The 22,860-nt window shown below is 34.7% G+C and overlaps 2 protein-coding genes across 5 annotated transcripts in view; both read left to right on the top strand.

Annotated features, from left to right (window-relative positions):
* usf2 (upstream transcription factor 2, c-fos interacting) overlaps window positions 1–6,361 on the top strand; it is a 32,544-nt gene extending 26,183 nt beyond the window's left edge. For all 4 annotated transcript variants that reach the window (XM_062029536.1, XM_062029534.1, XM_062029535.1 and 1 more), the window contains one exon: window positions 5,500–6,361. In XM_062029536.1, coding sequence (XP_061885520.1) covers window positions 5,500–5,589 — 90 coding nt within the window. In that variant the 3' untranslated portion in view covers window positions 5,590–6,361. The remainder of the gene's footprint in view (window positions 1–5,499) is intronic.
* A 52-nt stretch (window positions 6,362–6,413) lies between these two features.
* On the top strand, window positions 6,414–22,860 carry tekt2 (tektin 2 (testicular)). Its single transcript, XM_062029532.1, has 10 exons — window positions 6,414–6,529; window positions 9,416–9,578; window positions 9,656–9,781; window positions 11,729–11,934; window positions 12,014–12,157; window positions 15,171–15,285; window positions 15,359–15,466; window positions 19,731–19,874; window positions 19,965–20,044; window positions 22,253–22,860. The coding sequence occupies exons 2-10, from the start codon at window positions 9,423–9,425 to the stop codon at window positions 22,455–22,457; spliced, it is 1,284 nt and encodes a 427-aa protein (XP_061885516.1). The 5' UTR covers window positions 6,414–6,529; window positions 9,416–9,422; the 3' UTR covers window positions 22,458–22,860.

Here is a 22,860-nt window from a genome sequence, read left to right as displayed (position 1 = left end):
TAGTGTGAGAGTCCAGTCCATAGTGGGTCCAACATAATAGTGTGAGAGTCCAGTCCATAGTGGATCTAACATAATAGTGTGAGAGTCCAGTCCATAGTGGATCTAACATAATAGTGTGAGAGTCCAGTCCATAGTGGATCTAACATAATAGTGTGAGAGTCCAGTCCATAGTGGATCTAACATAATAGTGAGAGAGTCCAGTCCATAGTGGATCTAACATAACAGTGAGAGTCCAGTCCATAGTGGATCTAACATAATAGTGTGAGAGTCCAGTCCATAGTGGATCTAACATAATAGTGAGAGTCCAGTCCATAGTGGATCTAACATAATAGTGTGAGAGTCCAGTCCATAGTGGGTCCAACATAATAGTGTGAGAGTCCAGTCCATAGTGGATCTAACATAATAGTGTGAGAGTCCAGTCCATAGTGGATCTAACATAATAGTGTGAGAGTCCAGTCCATAGTGGATCTAACATAATAGTGTGAGAGTCCAGTCCATAGTGGATCTAACATAATAGTGAGAGAGTCCAGTCCATAGTGGATCTAACATAACAGTGAGAGTCCAGTCCATAGTGGATCTAACATAATAGTGTGAGAGTCCAGTCCATAGTGGATCTAGCATAATAGTGTGAGAGTTCAGTCCATAGTGGATCTAACATAATAGTGGGAGAGTCCAGTCCATAGAGGATCTAACATAATAGTGGGAGAGTCCAGTCCATAGTGGAATCTAACATAATAGTGTGAGAGTTCAGTCCATAGTGGGGCCAGCAGGAGACCATCCCGAGCGGAGGCAGGTCAGCAGCGCAGAGACGTCCCCAACCGATGCACAGGCAAGCGGTCCACCCCGGGTCCCGACTTTGGACAGCCAGCGCTTCATCCATGGTTACCGAACCTGTGCCCCCACCTCCACGAGGGAGAGGGGGGCAGAGCAGAAAAGAAACGGCAGATCAACTGGTCTAAAAAAGGGGGGTCTATTTATAGGCTAGAGTATACAAATGAGTTTTAAGATGGGACTTAAATGCTTCAACTGAGGTAGCATCTCTAACTGTATTCCATAGTACTGGAGCCCCAATAGAAAACGCTCTGTAGCCCGCACACTTTTTTTGGGCTCTGGGAATCACTAATAAGCCGGAGTTCTTTGAACGCAGATTTCTTGCCGGGACATATGGTACAATACAATCAGCAAGATAGGATGCCATTTGTTATTGTACGGCTGAACTTTGCTCATAAAAAAAACAGTCCATTTGCAAGATCTGGGTACTATTTGAGATAATTTTCTAGGCACCGACCAAATTCCATCGTGCTATTGTTCGTAAATCGAGGTTCTACTGTCTTAAATGCCTTTGCAAATGAGACTCAGAAATGTAAAAAGGAAAACAAGATACAACAAATTGACGATACATTTATCATCAGCTCATTTTTTAATATTACTTAAAAAAATGTGATTTCATTAATAAACAATTAACATATATCAACACACAAAAGTACAGAAAATTGGTATTTTGCATTAATTTCTATAGAATGTGTTTTGTGTTAGTAGTTTTGGGTGTCTATGATTAAATAATTGGATTTGCATTATTTCTTATGGGGGAACTTTTACTCGTTGGACCCCTAAAATATTACAACTCCTGTCGCCGTGATCAAAATTAGTGATTTTACATGTCGTAGTACCTATGTGTCAAAGTCTAGGCCCAGATCTGAATGATCTAGGGATGATATTTGATTAGTATTAGGCCACAGCTGCCTGCTGCTGTTTTGCACGCACCAATACTCCATCAGTGTTGGTACTAGGAAATTTCAAAATGGGGTCCAGGGGACCCCATCAAGTCATAAAAATGGGGTCCCCCAGTAAATTTTGGGGGTCCCACTTTTTTGTAAGCGTTTTGAAAACAAATGATAAATGTATGCATTATCCTGTTATATCTCACATTCTATATTGTGTTTTGTGAAAAAGGTTGTCCTAAACGTTACCTAATTCATTTTAAAAAATAATGCAAAAGAAAACACATATGCAAATGCAAATGTCTTCAGTTTATAAACATTCATTCACTTTCTTCCTTCCTTCATGGATCTAAACTTTACCGCTGACGGTATTTTTTTCTATGGTAGGTAGGTAGGTAGGTAGGTCTTTATTGTCATTGCACAAGTACAACGAAACTTTGTTTTCAGCACAAACTCCGTTCAAGATTAGACAAACAAACAGTGTACAGGGTTACAGAACAGGAACGCTGATGGGTCGCCACAAGGCGCCCCGTAAAAGATGGGGAAAAAGGTCAACGCTGGGGAAGGATGAGTAAAAAAAAAAACAATCTAGACTGGGCTCCTGAGGGGGCCCAGTCTGGAGTGGGAAAAAGCCTCCATAGCAAAGCACATATACATATTACAACATACATCTCGAGATATCTAGCAACAGAGGGGAGGGAGTGGGGGGCCATGGTGGCAGGCTGCACCTCTTCAGGCGCTGCCCATCCGTCCATCACCCCTATGGGATTTGCGTCAAGGGCGTTGGATTGGGGGTGGGGTATGTGTGTGTGTGGCGTATATATTTTTTGTGGATGCATGTGTGTGTGTAAGCCTGCAGTGTGTCTCTGTTCCGTGGCCTTGATGTCGTGCAGCCGATGTTCAGTCTAAAGTCAACAACAACAACAGGTGTGTGTCCATGAGAGACAAGAAGGGAGTTTGTTGAGTCTTCGCCGCACTGTCCTTCGGGAGAGTCTCCAAGCCAGGGAAACAATCCAAGTTAGAATGTTTTGTATGCGAGTGAAAATAAAATGTGCTTTTCACTCTAAATTGTCTGACTGGTCCTCAAAATTCATCCTGCGGGGCAGACAGTCCGATGTGATCCAAATCACAAGAGTGTCCACTAGGGATGTCCGATAATGGCTTTTTGCCGATATTCCGATATTGTCCAACTCTTTAATTACCGATACCGATATCAACCGATACCGATATCAACCGATATATGCAGTCGTGGAATTAACACATTATTATGCCTAATTTGGACAACCAGGTATGGTGAAGATAAGGTACTTTTTAAAAAAAAAAAATAAAATAAGATAAATAAATTAAAAACATTTTCTTGAATAAAAAAGAAAGTAAAACAATATAAAAACAGTTACATAGAAACTAGTAATTAATGAAAATGAGTAACATTAACTGTTAAAGGTTAGTACTATTAGTGGACCAGCAGCACGCACAATCATGTGTGCTTACGGACTGTATCCCTTGCAGACTGTATTGATATATATTGATATATAATGTAACAGAAAGAAATGGGGGGAGGGAGGTTTTTTGGGTTGGTGCACTAATTGTAAGTGTATCTTGTGTTTTTTATGTTGATTTATTAAAAAATAAAAATAAAAAAAATAAAAACGATACAGATAATTAAAAAAACGATACCGATAATTTCCGATATTACATTTTAACGCATTTATCAGCCGATAATATCGGCAGGCCGATATTATCGGACATCCCTAGTGTCCACAGTTCTTCACGTATCCTCCAATCATTTGTGGCAGCTTTGGGGTACTTTGAAGACTGCCAGCAACTTCCAATTTGTCGACAAACCAGAGCGACGCTTTTACTCCAATCAGCAGATGTCCTGTTGTCATAACTCTGAATAGGTAGATATTAGGGCTGGGAATCTTTGGGTGTCCCACGATTCGATTCAAAATCGATTCTTGGGGTCACGATTCGATTCAGAATTGATTTTTTTTTTTTTTCAATTCAACACGATTCTCGATTCAAAAACGATTTTTTTTTTTTTTTATTTAATTTTATTTTATTTTTTTTAATGAAAACAATACACAACAATACCAAAATAATGCAATACAATTTCAAAACAAAACCCGACCCAGCAACTTTCAGAATAGCATTAAACAGAGCAATTGAGAGCAATTGAGGACACACAAACAATACACGGAACAATCTAAAAGTAGTGAGACAAAAATGAATATTATCAACAACAGTATCAATATTAGTAACAATTTCAACATAGCAGTGATTAAAAATCCCTCATTGATATTATCATTACAAACAATAATAAAAAAAAGGAACAATAGTGTCACAGTGGCTTACACTTGCATTGCATCTCATAAACTAAATGTCTAATGATAATATCAATGAGGGATTTTTAACCACTGCTATGTTGAAATTGTAACTAATATTGATACTGTTGTTGATAATATTCATTTTTGTTTCACTACTTTTGGTTTGTTCTGTGTCGTGTTTGTGTCTCCTCTCAATTGCTCTGTTTATTGCAGTTCTGAGTGTTGCTGGGTCGGGTTTGGTTTTGGAATTGGATTGCATTGTTATGGTATTGCTGTGTATTGTTTTGTTGGATTGATTAATTTAAAATATATATATATATATATATACACTACCGTTCTAAAGTTTGGGGTCACATTGAAATGTCCTTATTTTTCAATGAAGATAACTTTAAACTAGTCTTAACTTTAAAGAAATACACTCTATACATTGCTAATGTGGTAAATGACTATTCTAGCTGCAAATGTCTGGTTTTTGGTGCAATATCTACATAGGTGTAGAGAGGCCCATTTCCAGCAACTATCACTCCAGTGTTCTAATGGTACAATGTGTTTGCTCATTGGCTCAGAAGGCTAATTGATGATTAGAAAACCCTTGTGCAATCATGTTCACACATCTGAAAACAGTTTAGCTCGTTACAGAAGCTACAAAACTGACCTTCCTTTGAGCAGATTGAGTTTCTGGAGCATCACATTTGTGGGGTCAATTAAACGCTCAAAATGGCCAGAAAAAGAGAACTTTCATCTGAAACTCGACAGTCTATTCTTGTTCTTAGAAATGAAGGCTATTCCACAAAATTGTTTGGGTGACCCCAAACTTTTGAACGGTTGTGTATATATTTTTATTAAAAAAAAAATTATTTTAAAAAAATGAGAATCGATGCTGAATTGCACAACGTGAGAATCGCGATTCGAATTCGAATCGATTTTTTCCCACACCCCTAGTAGATATCTTCACGTCCTCGACTGAAAAGGGTCGCCAGGCACGCGGCACTCCTTCTTCTCCCAAGAGTCCGTCGCGTGTCCGGCAACAACCGCTCCGTCACGACAAGCAGGTTCCCCCCAAACCCAAGATCTTGTCAATTTCGTTGATGCCGGTTAAATAGTTCCAATGTTTAGATTTGGAGAGCAGTGCAAAAAGAGGCAACACAAAAGTTAAGACAAGACAAAGAAGCAAGCAGGAGAGGAAGGCCCAGCCTTCGATGAGTGCCAGTGAGAATGTCTATATTTTATTGTAATATTTTCAGAATGTGTTTGTTCTATTTTTGGCCAAAAAAAACAATCTGAAGTTGTCTTTATTTTGTAGTTTTAATGCCATGATTTTAATAGTCCTGCCCGCGTGTGCCCAGGTTTCCTCCATGCTGCCCCTGAGCTAAAATGACTTTGACACCCCTGTTGTAGTAGAAGTGCCCCAAAGTGCCGCCTCATCCCGTCTTTTCTCTCGATGTTTCTAGTTGGAGGAGCTGAAGAGCGACAACGCCCTGCTTCGAGCGCAGCTTCAGCAGCACGGCGTAGAAGTCAACGGAAACGCAACACCTCAGTGATAACGAAACATGTTCCCACTCACCTGAACAATACCAGGAAAGGAATATCTGGGACACAAAAGTGAGCTGGGGAGCCTCACGAAGAACCACTGACAGACTTGTCATGTCTTCTTCCATATGCTGCTGGTCAATGGCCGACATGAACTGAGTCGCCTCAAGGAGCCTCTCAAAGACCTCAGTACTTTCAAAATGCTTGTTTTTACTGTAACCACTCCTTCATACCCCCCTTTTTTGTGGCTACCAAATCATACTACATGGCTACTCTATTTTTATTTTATTTTATTTATAAACCTAGTCCAAAGTTAGCACATTTGAAAGCAATGATTCAAAGAGTAAACCCTTCTGATACAGTTTTTATTTTAATACGATACTTAAATAAGGTGAATAATGGTGTAAGCCTAGCTCAGGTAATAAGGGTAGTGCACTAGTAACTGGTTCCCAGATTTTACAAATAGATATTATATATTGTTGGGTTATTTTCTATTTCCTTTTCCAAGCGCAAGGGATAAGTAGTGAATCAGTTTAATGGGCATTACATTGTAGGTTTTTTTTTTTTTTTAGGACATTTTCGGTTAATGGACCCTGATATTTTTCTGTCTGTGTTGCTTTTTATCCCCTCCCCAAATGTGGAATAATGTTGGGACCTTTGCAGTTAACGTAAGGCAATAAACAATGAGCATGGATGAGCTGATATTATTTTTATAACTGCTGTTTTTGTCAAAACAGCATGACAAAAGTGAGTGATGCGAAATTAATAAAAGGTGTACAATTATTCCAAATAGAATCAGCCTTCTTAGCTGAGCAATATTTTTGAGTTAAATGACATTTTCCTGTGTAAACGTTGTCTAGTTTGGTTGCCTGGAGACGGCCTGATGCCGTTGCCATGGAAACCCGTCTAGCAACACCAGCTAGCGCTAGCCGAACTTTCTGGAACTTAGCGGTGAGTAAAAACTTGACTTTACACATTCCTGTTATGTATGTATTTGTTAATTTCACTAAACTTTGTGTTTATGCGCAAAAATACAAGCTTGAATCTGTGAGTAAACTAGCTATTTTGCCTCACGGCGTTTCAAATAGTCTTTTTAAGCACGACATGTAAAGGCAATAAATTGTAAACGTTAAACGCCACGTTAAAAAGACTGCCTCAAATGCGCAGTAAAGTATCTTAAAACACGCAGGTACAAAAATATATATTTATTAATAATGTGCCTTTTAAACAACGTGAATACAGAACCCGCCAACGTACGCCTGAGATCAGCAGATTCGTCATTTCATAAACGTCACAATTTTACCACCCCCCAAATTTCCAAAGCTGTGAGTAGTCATTTTATTTTCCATCACTTGTACAAAAAAAAGTTACAAGAAAACATAACAAAGGAACTTTGACGTCACTAATTTAAATAATTTACGGGAATTTGCCTTAAAGCCGACGCTTATTATGACGTATGCTGGAGTGAGCCTGTGGAAAGTGCGGAGGCGAAAGCTAAAATGTGTAAATGGGTGTGTAAATAAATGGTCAAATAAAACATATATAGGAATAAAAGTGTCCACTTTGTTGGCCTGGCTTCTTTGCTGGCTGAAGAGTTCACGTAAAGGTATTTTAAGTGTATTCGTGACATTATTACATTCGTGTTATGGATTTTTAAATGATACGTCTAAATTATCAGTGTCGCTACAGCTGCTGAGTCTAATTAAAATAAACACGTCGACTTCAAATAGTGTTTAAATGTATAATTGATGATGTACATTAACACGGAGCATCCTTTTTCATGGTTTAGTAATCATACAAGCAGTATACTACAGTTTACTATGGTGTTTCGTTATCGACATTGTTATCCATGGTCAATATATTGGTGTTGGCTCGAAATTACAGCGAATATATGTTTTGTTTTTTAGCTCTTTTCTATGTTTATTGTCAAAAATATTGTTGGTTTTTGTAGTGTTGAAATATATTGTCCTATTTTTATGCAGTATTATCAATATAGTGTGTATATATATAGTATTTATTTATTTAACAAAAGTGAATAAATCAATTTAAATGACACATTTAAGTAATTATGTAAACATTTATTTTTTTGGACAAATTAATTAATTAAAATATTTACTTAAATGTGCCATTAATTAAATGTGTATTTTTTGACTAAATGAAATCAATTTAAATAATGAATTGACAATTTAAAGTAATTATTTTAATTGATTTCATTTAGTCAATAAATAAATCACACATTTAAGTAATTATTTAAATATTTATTTATTTACCAATAAATCAACTGAAATTATTACTTATTTAGATAAATCATGAAAAAAATCAATAAATTAAATGTAATTTTATATTCAATAAATTAATGACACATTTACAGATTTATCTATTTATTGACAAAACAAATACAATAAATAACAACTTAAATTGTATCTGGATTTAAAAACAATGAAGAGCTATTAAATGTTTCATTAATTTATTTTGTATAAAATTAAATTTTTTAATCATTTAATTTATTATTGCTGTAATCAATTCAGATTTAATCATTTTAAGATTTAATTAATTATTCATTCCAATATTACCTGCTTTTTTTTGTGATTTAATTATTAATTACACATTCAGATAATATATTTAAAGATGTATTTATTAAATGTTGTCCCATTCAGCCCTCACAGAGGGACCATATTCACTGTCCATCAATATACTGTATGTTTTTATTGGGTTTTTTATTTATTTTTATTTTTATTTAAGTCATGTTTTTATTGGGTTTTTTTTTGCTAATAAATTAGTAAATAGTCTAGTTCACTGGTGTCAAACTTAAGGCCCGGCGGCCAGATCTGCCCCTTGACATCATTTTATCCGGCCCGCAAACAACTGGAGATATGTGTCAATAAAGTACTTAATATTTTCTCACTAAATGTAATGGATTTTTTTCATTTTGACAGAAAAAAATGTATGTACTGTTTGAAATTGCATACATTTTAAACTTTAATAGTATCCAATATTGCAACACATTTTACAGTATATTATCATACTTTCCAAACATTTTTTGTATAAATAAAAATAAATACTTAAATATCTGCTTGATTTATGATTTTACAGCAAACTACCCATCAAATTACTATAAATGACAATAAATGTTACGGTGTTCTTTACAGCATATTACTGTAAATTGAAAATGAAACTTATTTGTACCATTTTTTTGCGCTAAGGTTCTGTTGAATGAGCTGCCATATTTTTACTGTAAAATCTTGTTTTTAAAGGCGTATTACTGTAAATGGAAAAACGATACATTTGCTTTACGGTGGAAAAACTGGCAGCTAAGTTGCCAGAATAAAAAAAGAACCTGTACTGTTTTTTCGTGTACAATATAATGTTGTAAAAAACAATGTAAATTTAAGAGTCAAATTCTGGCAACTAAGCTGCCAGCTTTTTTTTTAATAAAAAACAAAAAACAAAACATTGGTACTGTTTTTATATTTACTGTAAAATGTAAGAAATAAAAAAACACTATTTTACAGTAACATTTTGTAAATATAAAGTATTAACTGTAAAATCGACAGTCTACTTAAAACAATTCATATAATTAATAATGAAATCCAGAGGCAAATTCATACATTATATACTGTTACAAGCGGCCCTTTGATGGCAGCCATAACTGCCATGTGGCCCTCAATGAAAACTAGTTTGACATCCCTGGTCTAGTTACTTTAAACAAAGGAAAATAGTGACAAAAAGATACTTTTGAAAGGTTGAATTGACAAAAACATGTGCTTAAGTTATGTAGAGCACTGCTTTTTTTCTGTATTGTATTGTGTTCCATGTACTATTTGTATATGCTTGTAGTGGTACCATGTCCAAACATCCCGAGAAGCCCAGCGTGCACTACAGCGTGCCAGAATGGTGCGACAACAACAACAGCCTGTCTACCACCGCACAAATTGAGCAGCATCTCTCCAACGTAATCCGCCAAGAAAGCAGGTCGCTGCGCAACGACACCAACTGCAAGGTGATTCCTCGTTGATGCCGCCGTAAAATATTCAGCGTCCACAATGTGTCAGCCGGTCTTTGTCCTGACCTACACAGACCACCTGGGACGAGAGTAACACTTCCAGCAGATTGAGCGATCGGATCTGGGAGGTGACGAGGTGGAAGGAGCTGATTGTATCATGTGCGCACAAAGTGGATGAAGAGATGGAGGCGCTGACATTGGTAAGCAGCATAATTTTAAGGCACAGGTGTCAAACTCAAGGCCCGGGGGCAAAATCTGTCTCGCCGCATTATTTTATGTGGCCCACGAAAGCCTGGAAATAATATGCATTAATAAAATGCTTAATCTTTTCTTACTAAATATATTTATTTCCCTTTTGACATTCAAAATCCTGTACTGCATGCAATTACATATATTTTAAAATTCAATATTATCAAAATCTAAATATTGTATTATGTTTTCCAAAAATATTTTTGTTGAAATAAAGATAAATACTGTACTTAAATATCTGCTTGACTTATGATTTCAAAACAAATCATCAATCAAATTGTAGACTGTAAAATTGACAATAAATTTTATGGTTAAATTCCGCCGACTGAGTTTTTTACCATAAAATCAACTTTGGTACTATTTTTTTCCCATACTAAAGTAAGACACTAAAACATACTAAAGTAAGACACTAAAACATAAAAAAAGTAACAAAAAAAAACATCAAAAACAAGTTTTTATGGTAAAAAAACAACTGGCAGCTCTGTTGCATGAATTAATAATAATAAAATAATAATAATGAATTACATTTGTAACGCACTTTACATTTGGTAAAATCTCAAAAGTGCTACAAAGTATAAAAAAATAGAAAGTTAGAATATATAATAGAAAATTAAAATAGAAATAAAAACATGAAAAACACTAGATAAAACAGAAACATAGATAAAATAGAAATAAAAACGTGAAATTTTACCGCTAAAAACAGTGGTATTGTTTTTCCATTCCATTTATAAAAAAAATAAAAAAATTTATATGCTGTAAAAAAAACAACACTGCTTTTACTGTACAATTGTGGTGACTGAGCTGCCAGGTTTTAAAGTAAAATGTAAAGATTTTTTTTAGTAGCTTATGTAAATTGTAGCGTCCCGGAAGAGTTAGTGCTGCAAGGAATTCTGGGTATTTGTTCTGTTGTGTTTATGTTGTGTTATGGTGCGGATGTTCTCCCCAAATGTGTTTGTCATTCTTGTTTGGTGTGGGTTCACAGTGTGGCGCATATTTGTAACAGTGTTAAAGTTGTTTATACGTCCACCCTCAGTGCGACCTGTATGGCTGTTGACCAAGTATGCATTGCATTAATTCGCGATGAGAACAGCTGGTAGATATTATGTGACTCGGACGGGATGCACGCAAAGGAAATGCCTTTAAGGTTTAATGGCACTCTGTACCTCTCCCTGCGTTCGTGTACACAGCGGCGTTTTAAAACGTCATACATGTTATTTTTAGAAACCGATACCGATAATTATGAAACCGATACCGATAATTTCCGATAACATTTTAAAGCATTTATCAGCCCTAATATATATATATATATATATATATATATATATATATATATATATATATATATATATATATATATATACATATATATATCTCGAGCTCCCAAATTGTTGCGTCCGACCAGTCTTCCTCTCAGGGAATAAAAAACACTGGTCAATCCCAAGGTATTTCGGATGCCATATTTGTTGAGTAAGAAGGACCACCAAGACAGAATAGCAATAATACCAAGTTTTACTAACGCTTTAGGAGACCGCTTCTTGATGCTGCTATTACCGCATTGTAAGGGCTGGTCTCCTAAAGTTTTAGTAAAACTTGGTAATATTGCTATTCTGTCTTGGTGGTCCTTCTTACTCAACATATATGTCATCCGAAAGAATTTGGGATTGACCAGTGTGTTTTATTCCCTGAGAGGAAGAATATGGTCGGACGCAACAATATATATATAAATGTGTATTCATATATTACTCATAGTTAAACGCGGCCCTCTGAGGGCTGCCATAACTGCGATGTGGCCCTCAATGAAAACGAGTTTGACACCCCTGTTTTGAGGCCTGAGTAGTTTACGAGACCAGCGCTCTTACTCCTGAGCTATGAAGGCTGTCCTGTGTGTGCTGTGACAGTCTAAAACCCGGACAGAGGAGACCCTGGCTGCCACCGCCGTTCCCTTGGAGGTCAGCCTGGAGAGCCTGACCCTGAGGGAGGGCCGGCCCGGGCGAGAGCTGGTCAACGACCCCGTGGAGGAGCAGCTAAAACAAGAGGTGCACGTGATTGAAAGCGTGCAGAAAGCTCTGCAGCAGCACATTGACGAAGCCTTCGCCCAGCTCTGGTCAGATCATCCTGCCATTATTACGTCATTAAAGTCCCATCTGTAATCTATTAACTGACTTCAGGTATTATGTTGACAGTATTTTGCAGAAAATTCGACAACAGCTGACAGCGGACCTCCAAAACAAGATGGACACGCTGGATATTGATGTATCCTGTCTGGCGCTTAAAATAACGTCCACGCAGATCTCCCTCAAGCCCAATCCTACTCGAATACCTGCAGGGTAATCATTGATTGCGAGTGCCAAATGATTATATTTGCATCTACACCTCCCAGGATTGTGCTCATTCTAACAATTTGCATATATCAGGGGTGTCCAAAGTGCAGCCCGGGGGCCATTTGCGGCCCGCAGCTAATTGTTTACCGGCCCGCCACACATTCTGGAAATGCTATTGCAAAAATAAAAAAATAAACATAAAAAAATGTGGAATGAGGTGAAATCTAACTAGAAAAAGTTGCAATGTTGACACAAAGCTGCCATGCAGGCTGTTTTTTTTCTTTTGTCTATCTTTATTTATTATTTGCAATTGCTAAAAAAAAAAAAATTAAAAAAAAAATCAATGTTATAATGAATTATTGACCTTTTCAAGGCTCCAATTATTTAAAATATTTCACTTGAAAATGTTTTATGTGGAAAATATTGCATATATTGTGTGGTTGCCATATACGAATATCAACGTTTTCTTTGACAAAAGAGCATAAAACAAACAAAATAATAGTTCAAACGTAAAATGGACAGATATATCTGAAGTTGATCTCGTAACTTAAGTGTTGAAAGTAAAAACAACTAATAAAAAATGTATCACTTTATTTCATTTCATTTCATTTCATTCATGTTTATTTCGAATATGTAGACAAAACAAAATTTTGAAAAAAAACAACAAAAAAGCCATTCAAGAATGAATAACAAAAACAATAATAATAATAATAGTAATAATAAAAAGCAAAAGAAACAAGAAATGAAAATAAACATTAATGTAAACATATCCGAAAAGGAGTGAGAAGAAGTAAAAACGTATGTACTCCCACCCCTCTTATTACTTACTGTATGTTTAATAATAATAATAGTATATAAAAATGTTATGTCATATAAATACATATACATATATAAGTATGTATAATTTGTTGAAAGGACTAGTTGGTACAATCCCTGGGGACTCTGCATGGCAGGGGCGTCCTCCTCCCTGAGCCAGGCTTGCACCTGACCGCATACCTAAGTGAGGCTAGGTGACACTGCTGGGAGGCTTTTCCACCATTGGGACACATCTTCAGTTGTGTGCCCCAGCGTCACGGGGTGTTTCGGCCCGGCTTACCACAAGACACCCTCTGCTGAGGAAGGGCCCACCCCAGGGTGATCAAATCCCTGGGTGTGTGTGTCCCATTAGGTGTTAGCCTTATCAGCCCAGCTGGTGTCACTCCTCCTCAACCACAACCAATGGCTCGTCCTCTCTGCTGTGTTGGCCAGCTCTTTAATGGCCTGTCTGTGAGCCTGCCCCCTGACTCCAACCTCCCTAAGGAGCTTTGCTGTTGTGCTAGCTACAAAGCCCCTACAGCCCACCTCCACTGGGCGCACCCTTACCCTCCAGCCTCTGTCCTGTGCCTCAGCTGCAAGGTTGGAGTACCGCAGCTTCTTGCGTTCATATGCTTCTTCGATGGCATCCTCCCACGGAACTGTCAGTTCAATGATATAGACAATATGGGAGGTTTCAGACCATAGGACGAGGTCTGGACGCAGGGTGGTCGTTGCGATCGCCGGGGGGAAAATTAGCCTCTGATATATATATATATATATATATATATATATATATATATATATATATATATATATATATATATATATATATCTACAACACACATTTAACAAGTAACTATGAATGTGACACAACGGCGTGTATACATAGTATACATATACATACACATACAAACCTACTGACTCTTAGTGCAGTTCACTATATACTTTATGAGTGAGGCACCTTTTGGATCCCAAATATATTTAATGGGATTTTATTCATCTTTTCACTGTGATTACTCAAAAATAATAATAAATTAAATCAATGGTGTCCTGCATTATTGATCTTTTTAAGGCTCAAATTACTTCACATCAAACATTGCTTTCTGAATGTTTTTGGGCAGTGGGGGAAATACTGCATATTTCAGTTTTATTATAAAAAACAAAGTTGTCTTTGACAGGAAAGGCTTTTTTTTTTTTTAACTTAATATCAACCTGAAGTTGATATACTGTAGAGATTTACTGTAAGCGTTAAATAAATTAAAAAATAATAATTTAACTTTTTTTGAACAATTTTTAATAATTGAGACCCTTTATGGTCTCCGGGAGCCCTAAAGGTAAAAAAAAAAAAAAAAAATCCATATATTTTGTTATGGTTTTGAAAATGAAAAGTATCAAATTGGCCCCCGCATGCTTTAATTTTCCCGTGTGTGGCCCTCAGTGAAAAAACCCTCGCCCCATCCTTTATATGTATGTGAATGACTGAGCATTTCAAGTAGCCTCTACACCTGTGGGATGTTCCAAATAAGTGTTTGATGAGCATTCCTCAACTTTCTCAGTCTTTTTTGCCACTTGTGCCAGCTTTTTTGAAACATGTTGCAGGCATCAAATTCCAAATGAGCTAATATTTGCAAAAAATAACAAAGTTTACCTGTTCGAACATTAAATATCTTGTCTTTGCAGTCTATTCAATTGAATATAAGTTGAAAAGGATTTGCAAATCATTGTTTTTATTTACCATTTACACAACGTGACAACTTTACTGGTTTGGTATGATCGTTGTTAACAGGACGGATTGAGAATTGTGTGAATTTTAACGCCATTTAAAATAACTACAGTAGTTATAAGCACAACTGTGTAATCAATATCAGAGTGTGTTAGGTAAACAAGACTGAGTTCCAAGTTAATTAAACTAAGTGTAGGTGGTATAAGCACAAATATATAAAGAATATCAGAGGCGGTTGGTAATGTGTTAGGTAACAGGACTGAGTGAAAACTCAGACATGACTTAAGTGTGATTTTATTTTTAAGTTAATAGAAATAAAGTATGTGTTCAAAGTAGTTTATAAGTTAATCGTTTGAATTGTATGGATACATTTTGCAATCAGTGCAGGACATTTTGCTCATTTAAAAAAAAATGTATAGCTGATTTTTATAATGCATTAGTTTTTTATATCGGGGATGCAGTAGAATGTGTTAACATGTGTATGTCTCGTCTCCCCTTTAGCACCTGCACACCACAGGAGTGGGTCAGGTTCAGCCAGCTTAATTTGGCGCGGGCCCATGAGGCCATGCGGATGTCCCAGCAAATGAGGGACGACATGAGTCTCTCCCGAGTCAACGTATGCGTTTTAAACAGTCTCATGCAAACTTCTTGTTTGGATGTAATTCCTTTCTCTGTCCTATGATGTCCAGCTGCACAACGAGCTGAAGAAGCAACAAAGTGCCACCGAGTTTGCACTTCGTAAGCGCAGTCACCAAGAACAACAGGCTTCCAGTCAGCTTCAGTGGCAGCTGAAAAACGTGAGTTTAAAAATGGGCCATTGCTTGTTGTAACTCTCTCAAAATGAACTTTAACTCTAAATCGGGTAATATAGATCAGGGGTCACTAACCTTTTTGAAAGCAAGAGCTACTTCTTGGGTACTGATTAATGCGAAGGGCTACCAGTTTGATACACACTTGAATAAATTGCCAGAAATAGCCAATTTGCTCAATTTACCTTTAACTCTATGTTATTATTAATAATTAATGATATTTACACTTAATTGAACAGTTTAAAAGAGGAGAAAACACGAAAAAAAAATGACAATTACATTTTGAAACATAGTTTATCTTCAATTTAACTCTTTAAAATTCAAAATGCAACCTAAAAAAGAAGAGAAAAACTTAAAAAAATAATTTATGGAACATCATTAGTAATTTTTCCTGATTAAGATTAATTTTAGAATTTTGATGACATGTTTTAAATAGGTTAAAATCCAATCTACACTTTGTTAGAATATATAACAAATTGGACCAAGCTATATTTCTAACAAAGACAAATCATTATTTCTTCTAGATTTTCCAGAACAAAAATTTTAAAATAAATTCAAAATACTTTGAAATAAGATTTAAATTTGATTCTACAGATTTTCTAGATTTGCCAGAATAATTTTTTTGAATTTTAATCATAATATGTTTGAAGAAATATTTCACAAATACTCTTCGTCGAAAAAACAGAAGCTAAAATGAAGAATTAAATTTCAATTTATTTATTATTCTTCACAATTAAAAAAAAAATAAATTACTTGAACATTGATTTTAATTGTCAGGAAAGAAGAGGAAGGAATTTAAAAGGTAAAAAGGTATATGTGTTTAAAAATCCTAAAATCATTTTTAAGGTTGTATTTTTTCTCTAAAATTGTCTTTCTGAAAGTTATAAGAAGCAAAGTAAAAAAATTAATGAATTTATTTAAAGAAGTGAAGACCAAGTCTTTAAAATATTTTCTTGGATTTTCAAATTCTTTTTGAGTTTTGTCTCTCTTAGAATTAAAAATGTCGGGCAAAGCGAGACCAGCTTGCTAGTAAATAAATAACATTTAAAAAATAGAGGCAGCTCACTGGTAAGTGCTGCTATTTGAGCTATTTTTAGAACAGGCCAGCGGGCTACTCATCTGGTCCTTATGGGCTACCTGGTGCCCGCGGGCACCGCGTTGGTGACCGCTGATATAGATATTGAACTATTTAGAATGTGTATAGGCCTCTTTTAGGCAATTTTATTTTATTTTTGTACGAGTTTCCGAAGCCCAAGATGAATCGGGACAGGACTGAAAGTAACATGAGTGAGTTTTTAGTGTAGAATTAGCAAATATATGAAATATAGCCACACAAAATGTATCCTTATAGCATGTTGACACTAAGCACATTGCATTAATTTAACAACAAAACTTCTTTTTTTTTAATAAACAACAATTAAACACATATTTGGGTAACAGGACTGTGATTTCTCCATCAATCCTAGTTAAAATATCAAATAGAAAAATAAATGAGTGAACTCTTATACAAACATATGTGTATATGTGTATGTACAATGTGTATATACATATTTGTATATACATATGTGTATATACATATGTATATACACATATGTATATACATATGTGTATATACATGTGTATATACATTTGTGTGTATACAGTTGTGTATATAAGTATATACATTTGTGTATATACATTTGTGTATGTACGTATATACATTTGTGTATATACGTATATACATTTGTGTATATAGGTATATACATTTGTGTATATAGGTATGTACATTTGTGTATATAGGTATGTACATTTGTGTATATAGGTATGTACATTTGTGTATATAGGTATGTACATTTGTGTATATACATTTGTGTATATACGTATATACATTTGTGTATATACGTATATACATTTGTGTATATACATTTGTGTATATAGGTATGTACATTTGTGTATATAGGTATATACATTTGTGTATATAGGTATGTACATTTGTGTATATAGGTATGTACATTTGTGTATATACATTTGTGTATATAAGTATATACATTTGTGTATATACGTATATACATTTGTGTATATAGGTATATACATTTGTGTATATAGGTATGTACATTTGTGTATATAGGTGTATACATTTGTGTATATAGGTATGTACATTTGTGTATATAGGTATATACATTTGTGTATATACGTATATACATTTGTGTTTATACATTTGTGTATATACATTTGTGTATATAGGTATGTACATTTGTGTATATAGGTGTACATTTGTGTATATAGGTATATACATTTGTGTATATAGGTATGTACATTTGTGTATATAGGTATATACATTTGTGTATATACGTATATACATTTGTGTATATACATTTGTGTATTTAAATGTAAATACACAAATGTATATACGTATATACACAAATGTATGTACGTATATACATTTGTGAATATATATTTGTGTATATACGTATATACATTTGTGTATATAGGTATGTACATTTGTGTATATAGGTATATACATTTGTTTATATAGTTATGTACATTTGTGTATATAGGTATATACATTTGTGTATATACATTTGTGTATATACGTATATACATTTGTGTATATACATTTGTGTATATACATTTGTGTATATACGTATATACGATTTGTGTACATACGTATATACATTTGTGTATATACATTTGTGTATATACATGCGTATATACACATGTATATACGTATATACATGCGTATATACATATGTGTATATACGCATGTGTATATACATATGTGTATATACGCATGTGTATATACGCATGTGTATATACGCATGTGTATATACACTTGTCTATACTAATGTGTATATACGTATGTGTATATACATAAGTATATATAAGTATGTGTATATACGTATGTGTATATATGTATATACGCATATGTATAAAGGCCTTAAAAACATCCAAACACCACCATTGAGGTTTCATATACATGATGTAAGTATATATGTAATGTAGTAACGGACACATTTATAATATTTGATATTTACGTATTTTGATCCTCTTAAGCTTATGCGGCGCATTCATTTAAAAAACGCATCACATTTGCTTTTTTTTTTTCTTCCTTCATCACTGATTATTACTCATTCATGAGAGCCAACAAACATAATAAAACATCACTCACCGTGCAAAGTCTGCTGTCATTAGGATGCCGACTGCTGGGATGTTCATATATTCCCATTTAGGTGAAGAATGTCTCGTAATCCTCACAAAGAAAGGGGGTTGGAGGGTAGGTGGACGGGGTCAAGAACAAGTGTCTTTTCGTGTCGTCCTCGCCGGTTTCAGGTGCTAAATGGCTGTCAAAGTGTACCAATTTGTCGTAATACCTACTCAGTCGTCTCATGTCCAGGTGAGATGCATGATTTATGATCTAGAATAAACTTACAAGGAGCAGACCGCTCGATGATGTAAACATAGGCACACACGGAAGTGATGACGTCGCCGCTATAAATAGTTTGTCTGCGTTAGCGCTTATAATAACAATATCATTAATACTTGGTTAATATTCAAATTGCAAAATATAAATGCATTGTTGGCTGTTTTTGAATGGTTATTTGTTGGATTTTTATGGGCGAAATAGAGAAAGCGGGCTTTTATTTACTTTTATTTACAAGTTAGAGTGCATTTTTTAATAAATTAATCCATCGTCATGTCTTTCATAATGATTGTAAACAATAGGTAACATTTAAAAAAAAAAAAGTGCAGTTCCCCATTAAAACCTCTAAAGGCTTAGTGGCCACATGCGTGGACAGCACCTTTTAGCTCTTATTTCCAAAATTGTGTACACTACTGAATTGGGGTCTTATGGCCACTTATGTGGACACTTATACTGCCATCTGGTGGTGTCAGAAGAGTATAACATACAATGGAATTTGGAAAAAAAAAGTGTAAAAATAAGAATTAGCATGTCACTAAACATGAAGTACATGTTTGTTACTTATGGACTAAGTACATCATATCAAAAGATGATTCTTAGTTTGTATTCTAATTAGGGTCCAATAAGCCCAAATAGCAAAGAGAAATAAAAAAAGGATGTAAACAAACAGCTTTGGCCTTAAGAGGTTTTAAACAGGTCTTCCCTGAGATGTAATGTATGCTCAATGAAAAATACATTTTAATTTCCTGGGGATGGTACCATGCAAAAAAAGGATGCAAGACATAACCTTTATTGGATTCAATATGCAGTTATTACATATTATTTATAAAGTGTGTGTGTGTCCTGTAACAGACTGAAAATGAGATAGCCGAGATGGAAAACGACATCTACAGACTAGATGCCGATTTGCAGGCCAAAATGGCCCCGATGAAGTTGGCACACACCAGACTGGAGAACAGAACCTTCAGACCGGGCATGGACCTGTGCAGAGATGAGGTGGATGTGCAGCACAGATTGACTATGCATGCAAGAAGTAAACGTTCATTCGTCAAACTTTTGTCTTTTTTCCCTCATGATGGCTTGCAGGCACAGCGTGCCCTTGTTGATGAAGTCAATCAGCTGCAGGCTACCATTGCCACTTTGAAGAAGAAGCTCGCTGAAGCTCAGTGAGTAAAATACACTTTGTCTGCCCGACTTTTTCGTATGATTTTGTTTCTGATGTCATACATTGTGCGGAATGTGTTTAAAAAAAAAAAAAAAAAATATATATATATATATATATATATATATATATATATATATATATATATATATATATATATATATATATATATATATATATATATATATATATATATATATATATATATATATTTGTAGATATTGCACCAAAAACCAGACATTTGCAGCTAGAATAGTCATTTACCACATTAGCAATGTTTAGAGTGTATTTCTTTAAAGTTAAGACTAGTTTAAAGTTATCTTCATTGAAAAGTACAGTGCTTTTCCTTCAAAAATAAGGACATTTCAATGTGACCCCAAACTTTTGAACGTATATATATATATATATATATATATATATATATATATATATATATATATATATATATATATATATATATATATATATATATATATATACTACCGTTCAAAAGTTTGGGGTCACATTGAAATGTCCTTATTTTTGAAGGAAAAGCACTGTACTTTTCAATGAAGATAACTTTAAACTAGTCTTAACTTTAAAGAAATACACTCTATACATTGCTAATGTGGTAAATGACTATTCTAGCTGCAAATGTCTGGTTTTTGGTGCAATATCTACATAGGTGTATAGAGGCCCATTTCCAGCAACTATCACTCCAGTGTTCTAATGGTACAATGTGTTTGCTCATTGGCTTAGAAGGCTAACTGATGATTAGAAAACCCTTGTGCAATCATGTTCACACATCTGAAAACAGTTTAGCTCGTTATAGAAGCTACAAAACCGACCTTCCTTTGAGCAGATTGAGTTTCTGGAGCATCACATTTGTGGGGTAAATTAAATGCTCAAAATGGCCAGAAAAAGAGAACTTTCATCTGAAACTCGACAGTCTATTCTTGTTCTTAGAAATAAAGGCTATTCCACAAAATTGTTTGGGTGACCCCAAACTTTTGAACGGTAGTATATATATATATATATATATATATATATATATATATATATATATATATATATATATATATATATATATATATATATATATATATATATATATATATCTCGGGCCGATAACTGATATCAATCAATCAATCAATCAAAGTTAATTTATATAGCCCTTAATCACAAGTGTCTCAAAGGGCTCAAAATCAGATCAGGACATCCCTAATAAAAGGCATATGCCGCAGTATTGTTGTTACAGGGTTATGTTTTGAGCCTCATAAAATCTGCCTAGCAACAAGTGGTCACACAAATATATTAAGTTGATATACGCAACAACATCTGTAAGATAATATCAACACCATATTTATAATAAACACAAAATTATTGGGAAAAAATAAAATAAATAAAATAAGAATACATAATAAAATAAAATAAATAAATATATATATATAAATATATATATATATATAAATATATATATATATATATATATATATATATAAATATATATATATATATAAATATATATATATATATATATATATTTTTTTTTTTTTTTATTTTAAATTTTTTTATTTATTTATTTTTTATTTTTTATTTTTATTTTCCCCCCCCCCAATAATTTGGTATTTATTATAATTATGGTCAAAAAAAATTAATAAAAGTACAATAAAAAATTTGGTATTTATTATACAATTTTAGTCAGCTGTATTAATTAAGACTTGTTTAAGTCGGGGTCCACTTAAATTGATTCATGATACAGATATATACTATCATCATAATACAGTCATCACACAAGATAATCATCAGAGTATATACATTGAATTATTTATATTATTTACAATTCGGGGTGTGGGATATGGAGGGGGGGGGGCAGGGGTTAGGTTTGGTTGATATCAACACTTCAGTCATCAACAATTGCATCATCAGAGAAATGGACATTGAAACAGTGTAGGACTGACTTGGGCGGATATGTACAGCAAGTAGTGGACGTAGAGAGAGAGATCAGAAAGCATAAGAATAAGTATCTACATTTGATTATGTACATTTGATTATTTACAACCCGGGGAGGTGGGATGTGGAAGGGGGAGGGTGTTAGTTTAGGGTTGAAGTTGCCTGGAGGTGTTCTTTTAGTGCGGTTTTGAATGCAATAGTATGTTTTGTATAAATAGTGCACTAAATAATAGAGACTTGACAATTGAATGCCAATATTCCGCATCTTTCCATCACTCAGGCACTCGTTACAGAGGCTGAAGCTCCATCACCACCAGCTGATGCAGGATCTCGCCAGGAAACGCGACGCCCTGGCTCTGGAGCAGCGTTGCATGAACATTCGCAGCCGCCTCATCCCAATACTTTACGGCGATGACACCCCGGTACCACTGGTCCAGCTCACCAGCTCTAGTGGGAGGAGCACCCAGCATCTTAAGGCTCAGTAGGATTTTGTCGTTTGAATCAAATCCCACTAATCGACAAAGAGCATTGTGTCCTTTCCATCCCGGATTTTATGAGGTGTGTCGTGCTGGATCGTCGGGTAGGAGGGTTCGTCCAAATGATGTTTTTGTAAAAAGCCTATCAAGATATTTCTGGGATCCGAGTGTATTCAGACTCACGTTTGTGTAAGGGTCATTTTACTCTCCGTTATCTGTTTAATGGCTTTGTTTGGCTCCGTCGTGATGTTTGACCATCTGACGCCGTTTAGAGCATGAGGATAATAATAATGTGAACTTTGACCTAAGTATGTGCTTTAGATTTTTTTTTTAAAGGGAAAAGGTCCAAACAGGGTAATTTGCAATATTAGAAATATTAGAAACAGCTCTCAGTGTGATGGTATGCATAAAA

This window comes from Entelurus aequoreus, linkage group LG20 (assembly GCF_033978785.1).
Source record: "Entelurus aequoreus isolate RoL-2023_Sb linkage group LG20, RoL_Eaeq_v1.1, whole genome shotgun sequence".
Classification (NCBI taxonomy): Eukaryota; Metazoa; Chordata; class Actinopteri; order Syngnathiformes; family Syngnathidae; genus Entelurus; species Entelurus aequoreus.
This window is presented reverse-complemented; position numbering and strand designations above follow the sequence as displayed.

Coding starts and splice junctions, on each gene's coding strand:
- tekt2 (XM_062029532.1), top strand. CDS start 9,423: ATGTCCAAACATCCCGAGAAGCCCAGCGTGCACTACAGCGTGCCAGAA. Junction 9,579..9,655: donor GCAACGACACCAACTGCAAG/GTGATTCCTCGT, acceptor TGACCTACACAG/ACCACCTGGGACGAGAGTAA. Junction 9,782..11,728: donor AGATGGAGGCGCTGACATTG/GTAAGCAGCATA, acceptor GTGCTGTGACAG/TCTAAAACCCGGACAGAGGA.